General features: G+C 37.0%; 3 protein-coding genes across 4 annotated transcripts; 2 read left to right on the top strand and 1 right to left on the bottom strand.

Annotated features, from left to right (window-relative positions):
* The first annotated feature begins 852 nt into the window (after positions 1–852).
* LOC129239135 (dynactin subunit 4) lies at positions 853–3,345 on the top strand. Its single transcript, XM_054874452.1, has 7 exons — positions 853–1,061; positions 1,138–1,283; positions 1,338–1,468; positions 1,547–1,701; positions 1,769–1,931; positions 1,988–2,588; positions 2,646–3,345. Exons 1-7 carry the CDS (start codon positions 933–935, stop codon positions 2,842–2,844), a joined length of 1,524 nt encoding a protein of 507 aa, XP_054730427.1. The 5' UTR covers positions 853–932; the 3' UTR covers positions 2,845–3,345.
* Positions 3,346–4,380: 1,035 nt separating this feature from the next.
* LOC129238453 (IWS1-like protein) lies at positions 4,381–7,619 on the bottom strand. Its single transcript, XM_054873476.1, has 6 exons — positions 7,450–7,619; positions 6,021–7,352; positions 5,763–5,931; positions 5,335–5,698; positions 4,863–5,276; positions 4,381–4,791 (listed from the first exon to the last, which is right to left on the bottom strand). The coding sequence occupies exons 1-6, from the start codon at positions 7,466–7,468 to the stop codon at positions 4,669–4,671; spliced, it is 2,421 nt and encodes an 806-aa protein (XP_054729451.1). The 5' UTR covers positions 7,469–7,619; the 3' UTR covers positions 4,381–4,668.
* Positions 7,620–10,274: 2,655 nt separating this feature from the next.
* Positions 10,275–14,410, top strand: LOC129238739 (exonuclease mut-7 homolog). Of its 2 annotated transcripts, XM_054873891.1 has the most exons (10): positions 10,275–10,413; positions 10,548–10,889; positions 10,981–11,118; positions 11,194–11,405; positions 11,465–11,670; positions 11,749–12,767; positions 12,860–13,091; positions 13,153–13,586; positions 13,645–13,760; positions 13,824–14,410. In XM_054873891.1, the coding sequence occupies exons 2-10, from the start codon at positions 10,694–10,696 to the stop codon at positions 13,926–13,928; spliced, it is 2,658 nt and encodes an 885-aa protein (XP_054729866.1). In that variant the 5' UTR covers positions 10,275–10,413; positions 10,548–10,693; the 3' UTR covers positions 13,929–14,410. The 2 variants fall into 2 exon arrangements, with proteins under 2 accessions (XP_054729866.1, XP_054729865.1); XM_054873890.1 differs by having other exon boundaries at positions 10,275–10,889.
* The last annotated feature ends 539 nt before the right edge of the window (positions 14,411–14,949 follow it).

Below are 14,949 nucleotides of genomic sequence, written 5' to 3'. Positions count from 1 at the left end.
TAAACTCGCCCAAAAGCAATTAAATGGTTAGCGCCAATCAAGAAGAAGAAACCGTTCGCAATTCATTTCTATTTAAGTGAAAAAAATATGTGCTACTATTTATCGTTTTTCATTTCATTTGTTCCATTTTCTCCACCATTCTTAAATTCAAAACAGTAATGTCACAAGTGAAGAAACCTTTAATAATTGAATACTTCCCCTCAAGGATGATCCATAAAAATATAAATTTATTTTCAAAAAGTGTATTTACGTTCTTCTTCCAAATTAACCTAATCGTTTTGCATATTCAAAAATTAAGCATTATACGATAAAAAGCAAGTGGATATTTTTTGTACATATTTCTTTGGCTTTTTTTTACCAAAATTCGACAAACACAGATATTCTAATTTAGCGCAATTCAACTGAGGCGTCGGTATGGCTGAACTCAAGGTGGATTTATTAAGGTGACAGCATTCACCCAGCTGAATTTTTCGCCGTAGGTATGGCTTACGTCAAAATGATATGCTTTGTTTGTATGTATTGGTATGTTCACATTCGTATGTTTACATTTGACTACTGAGTTTGACGTGATGCTTGGACCAAACGCAACAACAAATACATGTAGGGTTTTACTTATATGTGTTTGTGTCACCTGTAATAAATTCGCCTTGGCTGAACTTTACAACTGACGAATCGTTAACAGCTGGTTGTTTCGTTAAATATGTGTCCATCTCGACTTCGCCTCATCGAAATTCTAAATGTCTTAAATAGGTAACTTCAAATACCTAATCTTATATATTCCGGTAGCAAAAATGATACTATCGGTACGGGATATTGCGAAAATAAAATGTTGGCAGCCCTACACAAATCAAATGTAGTCATCGCAATACATTGGGCATTGGGATCGATTTACTTTCTAGCTCAGTGAAAATAGTAAACGTTTTGCAATAAAAATGGCAAATTTCATGCAAAAGAGTGTGGTAAACTATGCCTGTACTTGTGGTTTAGTGAACCCAATAAGCAAACTATTTTTCTGTCGGCACTGCTTGAAGCTGAGGTGTGGTTTTTGCGTCTGCCACGAAGTGAGTAATCCGTTTCCCATTTTTGTTGTTTTTTAGTTTTCACTCAAATACGTATATACTTATGTACTTGCCCTAGGTTGACTCGCATTTCTGTTCCAATTGCTTGGAAAACATTCCGTCGTCGGAAGCAAAGCACAAAAAGAATTGCTGCACCAATTGTTTCAATTGTCCATGCTGCCAACATACTTTATCCGCCCGAGCTACCATGGTTGTGGTTTCGAAGTAAGAGGGCAAACATTTATGATTATTTAAATACTCAGATTCGATTTGATACAGGAAATCTGACGAACCTCCTAAAGAGGGCGAAGGTGACAACACCAAGATCGTGACGAAAAAGATGTATTATCTCTCTTGTTTGGGCTGTCGCTGGACATCGCGTGATGTCGGCATACCAGATCAGTCAGTTGGTAAGTGCACATACCTTGGACAGGAGAGCTTATTTTATGTATTTAATTATTGTGTGTCATCATTAATCTTTTATTCAGCGACTGGCGCATGGCCGGAAAATGAGTGTTCTTACCAGACACGCTTTAATTCTTTGTTGGAATACTACCAAGCCGTTGTTTTGCAAGATAAGCAAGAAAAACAAGAATATTTAAGACGTAAAACACCAAAGGCGCATAAATTTCCTAGTTTGACGGTATTTAAAAACAAAAGAATGAACGAATTAATCAATTCGAAATGTTTTAAAATGTCGCTTATTGCAGGATCGCACTGGTTTGACTGTTTCGATGATACGTCGCCAAATCGGCTGGCCCGATAAAAATACTCAAAAGGCAAAACCTGTAAATATCACACCGTCAATTGCCACAGATGAGCTTGATGCGTTACCTAATGAAGTATTCTCACAGGCTATAAATCTGCGAAACGGTAATACAAAATTAACATTGTTTTTCTAAAATTTAATTGCCACCTAACTTTTACAGTCAGTAACATTAAGCAACGCCATGGTCAACCGTCCGATCAGCCTTTCACTGTAAACAAGTTATATCCACAGCGTAGAATTCTATGGATTAAACGTTCGTTACGATGTCGCCAATGCGAACATAATGTTATTAAACCGGAGTATCATCCAACATCAGTAAAATACCGCATCCAATTGTTCGCCAATTATCATGTGCCAGACGTATTACTCGTACGCAATGAACAGCTATTGTATGCCGGAAGATCTAGCTCAATCATTCTGAAACTTACTAATCCAACAATGCATGATATGTCCATTACAATAAAACCATTGCCGAACCATGCAGAGGAGCTAGAATTGATTGAAGAGTTTAAGCTCGCATGCAAGATAAAGGAAAATACAGCCACTAGTGCAGCTGCTGAATCGTTGAAATCGATAACGAGTTCGCCATCATTGACTAGCACTACACTTTCGCGACAAACTTCTCTCATAGAGGATCCACGCATAGTGCAGCAGAAGGCCAACGCAAAATTGGACAATAATGAGATAAATTTTGTGCTCAATCAACGCGATGATTCTACCGAATTCGATGAAGATGTGCAAACGCCTCGAGAGGAGCCAGAGTAATTAAAACTAAAACTTGTTTGTGTAGGTATTACAATCTCCTGTTCTACTTGTAGGTTTATAATTTGGCGCAAATCAAATAAGGCATCAGTAAGGCTGAACTTCACAACCGATGAATCATTGAAAGCAGGCGATTTCGTTAAATTGGGTTTCACAATGGAATATACCTACGTAAATACGGTGACCAATGCACCAACTTCGCATAAGTTGAACGCACGGGTGTTTATCGATGCTGGGCAAATTGTTGCAGCTTAAAAACATTTTTTTTTTTGTTTTATCAGATCGGAAAAAAGAATATCAGTATAATTTATATATGTATATGTAACGAATATGCGTTTCGCAACCTTTGCTCTAATCATTCAAATTTTGTTCTTGTTTCGTCTGTCACCACGAGTGTTGCATGCTCATGGTGGCTCCAAAATTAGGTTGATATCATTAATTATCATTGCTAAGGAGTTCTTAACAGTTCTGCCTAGAATTTTGGTACTCGAAACTTGAGCAAGTTTATGTATTTATTTCAAGAAGTCAAGAAAATACATTTCGGACTGACTACTAAAACTAAAGAATAATAAAAAAATAAACATAATTCAATTGCAAACTTACATCTACCTAAAATATACAAGCTTACCTCTAACTTACTAAAAGATACGCGTTTAATAGTATAGAAAATTCTTTCTTAGAAATTATTAATTAAAATCTAATGAAGTGGAAATCTCATTATAATCACGAAGAGTACGTTCAGTACAAGCATTACAAGTATATTTTGTATTGAACTTATTTAAATAGAATGGAAGAGCGTTACGAACAATACTGGGAGGTGGAAGAAAATTAATATGTACCTTGAAGCAGAAAGGGGCAATCAATGTCGCCTCTAATAACATAGAAAACAAACGAGAGAGCAAGAATCGATCTTCTACTTGCTGAGGACGTCAAGTTGATCAAAAGTAAGCGTGATTGTAAATTTCAGCTTAAAATAACGGCGGCGTATTCCAACCTGAAGCGTTCGAGTACAGTAAACAGCAATTTCTGGGTATAAAGGTCTGTAAAATTTTAGCTATTATGTCGCACAAAGCGTAAGGCAGAATATGATTTTGATAAGATGAAATGAATGTGGCTATTAAATGAAAAATATGTATGGGGAATGTTTATGCTGCTACAACAACAACAACATCGTTTCTGAACAACGCAAGAACCACTCCAGAGCAGGCACTCAGAAGATATACCATCAATTTTGACCACACAACGCCTTCCACATAAATAGGATTTCAACCATTGCAGGAGAACAGGGCGAAACCCAAGCAAAAATAATTTATGTAGTAAAATGTTGTGAGAGATCCTGCCGATAGTTTTGAGAAAATACGTGTAAATGCAGTCGGCTTGCTACCCTGCTGAGGCTCTAATACAATATTCACTAAAAACGGCGAGATTAGACACTGGGGACCGTCCAGTGATGAATCCATGCTGATTGGACACGTTTTCTGCAAGATTTCTTGTAAGGTTAGAAGATCATTGTAGTACTATAGCTCTTCGGGATGACTGTCGTAATACGGGGTGTGAGGCAACCCATGGCAGCCGGTTCTACTTTATGGGAATGACTCAGATTTTTCACGACCAAGTAAACTAGCCGTTTCTAGTGCACCGCTTTACCCTATCTTTAGTTCCGGCAGTTCAATTTGACAGATACCAATTTCCGAAATTCGTGTTTTATTATTTCATTAGAAGCGTATTGGTTAGAATAGGTTTCTTCTTATTATCCATAACCTATCAGAAAAATACTATGAGACCTCAGGGATTTAGATAATTTAGATTTATTTATTCAAATTACTTGAACCGCAATTCATACATTTCTATTAAGATACATTTCCACAAAAACTGCTTATTTGATTTTTAACAAATATCTGCAGCCATTTCTTTAGGTGGATTCGACAGTCTGTAATTAATTTATTGGTTTGGATTGCGGATAAGACGAAAGGGAACAAGTACAATTAAATATACAAGGGCATACAACATATTGTTCTCTTTGTTGCCGATTTTCTATCACTTTAATAAAACCTATTTTATTATGAAGAGATAGTGCGCCTAAAGAGCCATTTTTCGACCTTCAATGGAAATCTCAACAGCACGTCTTGACGATTTCAAACGTTTTGCGTCCAAAAACTTCTTCATATGCTTTTCGAAGCGATTAGGCTTTCGTTTCGTCGACTGCAATAAAAAGTTCAAAAATAAATAATTATTCCTTTTACTACCTCCACTCTAGTCGTCGCATAACATACCGATGAAATTTCTCCTTCAACAGTTGATTTTGGACGTACAACATAATCTTTGTTCGACGGCAGAGGCACTCGTGCACGCGCAACCCAACCTGGATCACCAGGCCTTAGTGGTTTCTCGTCGTTCGATTTAGTAAAAGCTGAATTCAAGCCCCTCTTTTTGTTTGAGGATGTTGTTGGCTGCGGTTCGGGTGACTTCTGGCGTCGTGGCATTTGTGCTAAATCTCGCTCTTGTCGTTCTTCCTTTGACATCGCCTTAAAATCGCAGCTCAAATTAAAAATTGGACGAGCCCACTCCGATATTAAACGCCCAGCTCGATCCCGATTTGGTTTAGTTTCTTGTGGATGTTTATATAAATACATAACCGCCTTTCCAATTCCCGACTGTTTTAAGTAACTTTTGTCAATAGTGGGGAACTAAAAAATAAATTTTATATTTATATCAATTCCATATGTATGAGAAATATAAGCTTACATCTGCTAGTAGCCTTAAAATGTTATCGCGTATTTGCACACAAGGTAAACTTCTGTTTGGTAGTGGTGCCAACCAGTCTGTAAGCACGTTCAAGATGTTATGCTCCAAGAAGGCTAGTTGCAAATCTTTCTTAATAAGTTGTGACATGACCATCTTCAGCATTGATATTTTTTTTGTTGCAGGGCTGCCTTCCATATTCAATTGTCGGTCTTCATCGGCTGCGTTTTTCATTCCAACTATCAACTGATCGATTAGGTCATCATTGTCATTTATTAAGCTGATATCACGTTTTCGGCGGCGTACGCGCTTTTCTTCCTTCTTACGTAGTAACATAGCATCAAAATCCGATACAAAATTATCATTCCTATAAATTTAACATTGGTACATTTAAATTTAATTTGGTAAATGAAGATGAAAATTTTACATACTCTCTCATATCGTCAATAGGAATATTTTCATCATCTGAACTGTCCACTGTTTTTTTCGGCTCAAGATCTTCTTCATTCCCCTCTTTTGCAACTTTGTCTTTTTCTTCTTCATCCTCGTTGTCTGTGTCCGTTATTTTAGCCCTCTTATTTGTTGTCGACGGGCCCTCATCTTAATTAGAAAACGTGGCAATGAATTCATTAAATATACACAAATGTTTGAATAGGCTGTATTTAATTTGTCTAGGCGTGTACACTCACCTTCCGAGTCACTTAAGATATTTCTCTTTCTTCCTTTTTTCACTGTAGGTGATCGAGAACCACTACTTCTAGAACGGGATCGCGAGGCAGACCTTGAACGACTACCAGATCTCGACTTTGAGCGGGCAACAGATCCAGAGCGTGATCTAGACCTTGACTTCGAGTGGCTGCGACTGCGACTTCGGCTAATTCGACTGCCTGAACGACTTCTAGATCTAGCTGATCCACTACGAGAGCGGCGCGAACCACTACGGGAACGCCTGGATCCACTACGTGAACGTCTTGATCCACTACGTGAACGTCTTGATCCACTACGTGAACGTCTTGATCCACTACGTGAATGTCTGGATCCACTATGTGAACGCATTGATCCACTGCGAGATCGCTTTGAACGACTTCGCGAACGTCTTGAACCACTGCGCGACCGGCTAGATCCACTACGTGAACGTATAGAACCGCTACGAGAGCGTGCAGAACTGCTTCCCGAGCGCCTTGAACCGCTGCGCGATCGTCTTGAACCACTGCGGGTACGTCTTGAACCGCTGCGCGAACGTCTTGAACCACTTCGTGAACGTCTGGATCCACTGCGTGAACGATTTGAACCGCTGCGAGACCGTCTAGATCCACTTCGTGAACGTACAGATCCACTACGACGGGAACCACTTCGTGAATGTTTTGATCTACTTCTAGACCGCCTTGATCCGCTTCGAGAACGTCGGGAACCATTATTAGAGTGAACGGAACCACTACGCGAACGATGGGATCCGCTACGAGAACGCCGTGAACCACTATGTGAACGAACTGACCTACTGCGTGATCTGGAACGCTCGACGGACCCATTTCTTATTTTTTTGGTTGCATCTTTTCCTACGCCATTTTTTGTTCCCGCACTTAAACTCCGACTGCGACTACGACTACTTCTATTGCTTTCTTTACTTACATCACCAATTGCAAGCTTTTCACATGGACTAGCACTACGACTACGGCTTTTTGATTTATTATTTGCATTACTATTAATATTGACATTCTCAACAGTATTAACTTCTTTTGGTGATTCTGGTGCCTGTGGACTTTGTGAACGCGACTTTGATGGGGGCGACCCTACCTTTTCACCAATTTTTTCTACAATCGCACTGGGGCTTACGGGATCACCATTACTTCGCTCTTGTTTTTCTTCTTCTGGTATCTTTACAGAAGAGTCTTCTCGCTTACTTTCATGAGTCACGAGATTTTTATCGGTTTCTACCAGTGGTGATTTGTTCGGAGCTACTGCGGAAGATTCCAATGAGCTAGTCACATTAGTTACGGCCTCGCTGGCTCCGTCAGACGTTTCTAAATAAAAAAATTTCAACGAAATGCGTAAAACTTTTCTAAATACGACGTAACCTCACTTTTAGTTTACTCGACCTTCTTTAACGAGAACACTTACCGTTTCCTGAAGTTTCCATGTTCTTAAATACTTTCTACAATGGCCACACCGAATAAAACGGTTTAAGCCTAAAATATTAATGCGATTCCAATGAATTATAGATACTTTCTGCCAAGTCCAGACGAGAAAATTGACGCTTTCTGACACAAACAACTATATAAAATAATAATTAAGCATGGGAGTTATTAATCGATGGAAATCGAACCATATTAAACTGGCAACAATCAAGAATGATATGATAACAAGGCGAATTGAGTACCATAGGTGGCGCCTTCCAAAAACAGCTGACTCTATCGCGCTCCAAGAGTATAAAAAAGGAAGGGAAATTACTTGTGTGAAGGGAAATTACTTGTGTGAAGAGAAAGACCACACGAAATCAATAAAACTACCAAATTCAAGAAATTCTTCACACACAATTTCTTGCCACGACATCTTTCGCATAACAACACAAAAACCTGCATTTCCAGGCTTTATATTAATTTTTGTTTTCCCAATTTAACGCGCGGCACTTTCTTTTCATTATTATTATTATTTATTATTTATTATTAAAGTCAAAACATACAACCATTGGTTATTTTTTACAATGATTGACCTTAAGAATAGTTTACATAGAAGGATTAACAGTAAAATCAAAACTAAAATTAGAATTAAAATTACAGATAGTAGTAAAGAAGTATAAGTTGGAGAAAGTATTAGAAGGAAAGTAAGGTAAAAAATAGTAGTAGCAGGAGTAGGGATTAATGGGAAGAGATTTAAAGTACATTCAGCAATTTTCGGCAAGATAGCGAAGCAATTTATTTTTGAAACACGAGCTTTCTTTTATACGTTTAATTTTGTAAGGTAAGGTATTCCAAAGACGGACAGAGAACACAAAGTATTGACGTTCAGTCACCAAACAACTGTAATTCATCGGGACTAAGTTTAACGAACGGCAGGACTTTGAAGGCATAAGTCGATCTTTGAGGTATCTGGGTTTCTGAGTGTTTATAATATTGTGGAGTAAAACTAAACATTTAAACCTAAGCAAGTCGTTAAAGGACTTGCTTAGTTTGATTAGATTACTACCAAGCCATTCACTGAATTTTCCCAAACATGTAATTTTTTCTACTTTTGTTCCTTTTGTTCGTTTGTTTAGTATGGAAAAGAATACTGTCGTCAGGTTTGTCAAACTCCTGACAATTGAAGTAACTGTTTTGGGAAGACCCCACGTTCAGTATTCGATTCGCCTTGGTTATTAAGCAGGGGTGCATGCGCGTAGGGTATTCAATTGAATAGGGTATTCATGCGTGAGGCAAACATGTGAAAGAGTAAAGAAATAGTTAATAAAGTTATTCACTAGAGCAAGCAAGTTGTGTTGCCATTAGTGTGCCACTTTTATTTAATGATTTTTATTTCGATCACAATATTATAATCGGTTGTTAAATTAGTTGTTCAACAAATTGACATAAACAATTATTCTATAAAATTTAAATTTGAGGAATTATATTTTTTCACTGTAGTTTCTAGCATTTTTGAATAATTATCTCAAATTTTTACTGTTACCCAACTACTGCAGCGCGGTATAGGAATGCTTTCATCAGAATCCAACCACCATCATCTTGACACAATTGCATTCAGGATATTATAGTATTTTAAACTATTATTTTAAAATTTAGTTGTTAATATTATTCTATTCGCCGCTCGCAAACTATATGCTCGATTAACTTGACAAAAATTTACATGCGAAAGCAACAACACAGTTATCGAGTAAGATGCGCTGGTATAACTCACTGCCGTACAAACACATGTAATTTAAGGTAACTCTATTCCCTCGTTGCCAAGATGTTTTCATTTATACCAAAGAAAAGAAGAGGCATATTATTTATTTCCTTCTTGTCTTATGGTCTCTTTTACCTTATATTATTCTTAGCAATATTGCTTATATCCAAAGCAATATTGATAGCATTTAAGTATCTATTGTTAGAAAAAATTTGTAGTGACATCATTCTCATGAGATTAATGCTTTGCAAGTGTGAATACGCCGATCGCTGCTCTAGAGAGTTCACCTTGCAGGTTTGTCTTTTTGAATTCGCCTTCCGAATTCACTTTAAAGTCTGCACTGCAGGTCAACAAACAAAAAGAATATAAATAACTTTTTGTAAAGAGGAAAAGTAAGTAAAATAATAAACCGGGAAAGAAATAAAGCTAACTAACACAAGAAATTATACACAAACACCCGTTTCTGCCGCGGGGTTATTTGCAAAAACACCAAAAACAAAACGCATTTGCAGGCATTTCGGTTTTCGGAAGGTGCCACCTTTTGTATTCCATACACAGTGATAGTGTCAAAATATAAAGTGTGGCATTATTTGCGAAATGAAAATAATTGCTCCTTAACTGCCAAGTCTGCGTACTGAAAACGAATGTCATTGCTACCTGCAAGGTGGATTTATTAAGGTGACAGCATTCACCCAGCTGAATTTTTCGCCGTAGGTATGGCTTACGTCAAAATTATATGCTTTGTTTGTATGTATTGGTATGTTTACATTTGATTACTGATTCTGACGCGATGCTTAGACCAAACGCAACAACAAATACATGTAGGGTTTTACTTATATGTGTTTGCTGTCACCTGTAATAAATTCGCCTTGGCTACCTGGCACACTTTGTATCATTACAGTATGAGCGCACAAGAATGATAGTACACCGATTAGTTGCTGTACACTGTGATGGGCGTAGCTATACAAGGTGGTGGTGTTTCATCAGCTGTTTAGTTCTTGACTGTCAAAGTGAGAGTATTTGTATCTTCTTTCCCTCTTCTTCCTTCAGCTGAATTTTGACAATAGACTCACAAATTGTTGTATTTGTAGAATCAATATTACCTTGCATAGATTTGCCTGTCGTTTTTCGAGTTTTTCGAATAAATACTTCTTTTTTTCACGTGTGGCTTCAGTTTTATTTAGTTCCTCTTTACGTACATGTTTAGTGAGTTCACAAGTTGTGCTATTTGTCAGTAATTAAATATCTTCGAAATATTTAATGAACTTTCTATTTGATGCACCGCATTTCTCAAACATATGCATTAAATTTTTTTTATACTTTGGCATGGTTCAATTTAGATAAGTGTGTACATAAATAACAGTATAAATTCCGAAGCATGGCAGCGCTGTCTGAAACTACACAATAGAAGAGAATTTGGAATTACTTGTTTTGACCTTAAAAAAAGCGAATAATATTGAATTGCATTGTAAAATAATTACTCACGATGAGCATTTGTCGTATTCCTGCCGGCTATGAGGACGGTGAGGACGGTGAGGATTACTTAAGTGAAGTGATGCAAAAAATCACTGTCGTACCAGACATTACAGTCGGTGCGGGTCTGAATAACGAAAATTTCGACCGCAACCTCAGCTCCGAAGTAGCCTCCTGGTTCTTTTTCTACAAGGATGAATGGAATTCATGTAAGTATCTTTTGGCAAGAATTTCTTGCACGTACGAGTATTTGATTCTTTAAAAATGCATTGGGTATATGTTGTTTTTTTTTTTATCTAGACAAACGTATGCCGTCTGCTCAGCACAATCTCAAAGCTATGCTAATGACTGATGAGGATCCTCTGCTATTTGCCTTAAAATTATTTGCAAATTGTCCAGGATGCAATAACTTAAAAAACAAAAGCTTGGCGCTATTCAGTAAGGATTCGCTTTTTATACTACATGTTTATTATATATTATATTAACTAAAATCTATTGAATCTACCTACATAGTATTGGAAACCGTTTGTGACCTTCATAAAACAAAGCCAGAGATATCTACTAATTGCACAGACAACACCCGCATGATTGCTTTCAATTTTGTGAAGACTTGCGGCATAGTACCGCTATGTAAGGCTGTGATTTCCACGTATGAATTAAAGAAGATTCGTGACCTTTTGGTGCCTAAAATTAAAGATTTAATAGCAGCAGGGCATATCAAAGATGTAAGTTCGATCAAATAAAAAACGTGTTTTCAAATAATTAAGTTAAGTTAATTTAACAGGCTGCATATTGGACGATGCACTTGCAAATTACACATATTTTTGGGATTTTTGATATCGTATTCCCATTAATTCTACAAGACAAAGTGTCATTAGCGGAGGAGTATCTTAATGTTGCCAAAGATTTGGCATTGCCGACAGTGAAGTTTCTTGATTCCTTACTGGATAAACAAAAGACTGTTCTAGACCATTGTGAAGAAGTATTAACGTAAGTTACGGTCTGGTTAAATTATTGTACATCATCTTGAAAATATTTAAAATCTCTAAATAATTATTTTTTTTATAGAAAATATGAGTACAAAGATGTGAAGCATAATATCTTAACCTATCGCCCCATGTCCAAATTAGTCACACGGCTGGCGAAGAAATACAAGATTGACGCTCATGATACACCAAATCTGAATTTTACAAAAGCTTGCTCGTATTTACATTACTTGTGGCGTAAATACCGAGATGGTGGAATGAGTCACGATGCCTGGGTTGAATTGGCACACGACGCTGCAGTTACAAAAGCAATACAAATGGATCTGATTAATAATGTGGTCGCTTATGGCGACATTAAAGAGGCGGGCTATTGGATACGCTTCTATAAAATACCACTCGAAGAGTGTCCAGATGCTGTACTCGATTATTTGAAACAAAATCGACCGTATGGAGCTGACAAGCATAATACCAGCAATAAATCCTCAAAATCCGCTAATAGTAGTCGCGGAGCAATGAATAAATCTAAACGTTCGAATTCTTTCAAAAACAATCAATATTTAACGTTAAATCTCCCCATTGACTGCATTATTATAGTCGATGATCGTGTAAAATTCCTTCAAATGTTAGATCATTTAGAAGGTCAATTGCTGATAGCGTTCGATTCCGAGTGGAAGCCAACGGTTTGCAACGAAAACGTTATTTCAGTCTTACAGATGGCTACTATGGATCGCGTTTATTTATTAGATTGCCTATCGTCCAATCTTAGCAATGAGTTGTGGCAGCAGCTCGGACGTAGAGTGTTTAATAATTTGGAGATTCTGAAAATAGGTTTCTCCTTACACCAGGATATGCGTATGTTGCATAAATCATTGCCATTAGAATTAAACCTCAATGCAAAAACGTGTTACTTGGACTTACGCGAATTATGGCGACGCTTAAAGTACTTACAAATTGTTAAATTTCCATTTGAGTGTGCCTCTAATTCGGGCGAGAGCTTATGCACATTGACCGAAATATGTTTGGGGAAGAAATTAGATAAATCAAATCAATTCTCGAATTGGGCCAATCGACCGTTGCGTCACGATCAAGTCATATACGCGGGTGAGTAGAAAGAAGCTTTCTTTAGTCAATGATTTAGATCTCATGAGAATAGTTTAATATTATATTGACGCTAAATACTTGTTCCTTTGCAGCACTGGATGCGCACTGTTTATTGCTAGTATACCAAGTAGTCTCAGAAATACTGGTGCGTATGGGTTTAGATGTTGACCAGGTAGTCGATGAGGTGACAACTGGGAAAACTGGCTACTTGTTCCAAAAGAAACGCGTTATTACCGAGCAGAACGATGACCGCAGTTCAACTAGGGCAGTTAAAATGGATGCACAAGGAGTTAATTCAGTTGGTGCAAAAAATGAAAACAATAGGTACGCGTGCATTTATTACTATTGGAAAAAATTTAGTATGCAAGTTATTCAAATAATTTAGGTCAATTGGGACAAAATTTATTTGTGATACCATGATGACTGGGCTGTCGAAAGAGTTCCGTAAATTAGGCATCGATTGTGTGGAAATCGTCAACAACGATTTGAGCTATTATATTGAATTAGCCAAAAGAGAACGCCGTTATATACTTACACGGGATTCTCGTTACGATTTATTCGTGAACGAATTGCCACCAGAACAATGTCTACAAATTCCTAGTGACTCCAGCGTAGACCAAGTACTAAATATAATACGCCTGCTGGATATAAAAATATATGAATGCAATCTCTTTACACGTTGCTTGAGCTGTAATAGTAATGAATTCATATTCGCACTGAGGCATGAAATGCAAACGATGCGTTTTGGACAGGCTCTGGATGAGATTAAAGATATGAGTGCGTTAAATATGAATCCATATGGAAAAACCTATCACTTATGTGCGTATAATGTTTCTATTATATATTATTTGGTAAAATATTTCTTGTCTCATTATAGTAAATGTTAGCAGCCATATTGTGAAAACAAAAACGACCTATCGGGGCAAGTTTATCAAGTTGAATCGGATTAGGTCGCACATATTACGCTCGAAGGAATACTTTTATATATGTGATGTAAGTGTGTTAAAGTAGTCAAAAATTTTACGTATTTTACGTGTGATGCAAATGTCTTTATAGAACTGTGGCATTTGCACATGGGACGGTGCTTACTCCATACATAGCAGTGTCAAGGATGCTGTTCTGAGCGATGTCTTCGAAGCTGCTACTGCTCCTGGAATTTGAGCACATAAATATATATGAATTGTATATATATAATATTAAATCATGACGACTGACTTTTTTGCATTGAGTGGTATTAAGTTAACACTGAGAAGATAATTTTTTTCAATTTCTCAAACACATAAGATCCTTTTTATATAGCTCTATATGTGAAAATGTATACCTTTATATTAATGAAATCCTATTTTCATTTTGTGTATTCAAATATAAACGCCTATTAACTTATACATATGTATATTCGTATTTTTAAATTAGTACAAAATCAACAACATTACAAATAATGAAAAGTACATTGACGTAAATTGAGAGTACATGAAAGAAACGAAATACAAATTAAATAATGCATATGTATGTTAGTAGTAAGTACATTTAATCTAGAAGTAATAAGTAAGAGGATACATTAGTGTAGCGTGCAAACCTCAATACAAGTAAGACATATGTGTCTGTAATAAATGAATTTAATAAAATGTATGCTAGAAAATTTATGTTATTCGTTTTGTTTCCCTTTTTGGTGTTAAGACATGATAGACACGCATATAAATGGTTTCAGTAAACTATGTCCAGTTTTAAGGTGCCCTAGGATTAGGGACTTTATGAGGTTTGCACTTCGAACTCATGGTTTTTTGTGTCCTCTATTCATCACGGCCGCCGTAGTCGAATAGGTTGGTGCGTGACTACCATTTGGAATTCAGAGAGAACGTAGGTTCGAATCTCGGTGAAAGACCAAAATGAAGAAAACGTTTTTTCTAATAGCGGTCGCCACTCGGCAAGCAGTGTCAAACCTCCGAGTGTATTTCTGCCATGAAAAAGCTCCACATAAAAAATATCTGCCGTTCGGAGTCGGCTTAAAACTTTAGGTCGCTCCATTTGTGGAACAACAATAAGACGCACGCCAAAAAACAGGAGGAGGAGCTCGGCCAAACACCTAAAAAGGGTGTTATTTATGGTATATATACATATATATATTCATCACAGTACCTCATCCAGACCTAGTTTCCTGTTTAAACTCACGATAGAGATGGGT

The sequence above is a fragment of the Anastrepha obliqua genome, chromosome 2 (genome assembly GCF_027943255.1).
Source record: "Anastrepha obliqua isolate idAnaObli1 chromosome 2, idAnaObli1_1.0, whole genome shotgun sequence".
Lineage (NCBI taxonomy): Eukaryota > Metazoa > Arthropoda > Insecta > Diptera > Tephritidae > Anastrepha > Anastrepha obliqua.
Note: the sequence above shows the minus strand (reverse complement) of the source record. Positions and strands in the feature narration are given on the sequence as shown.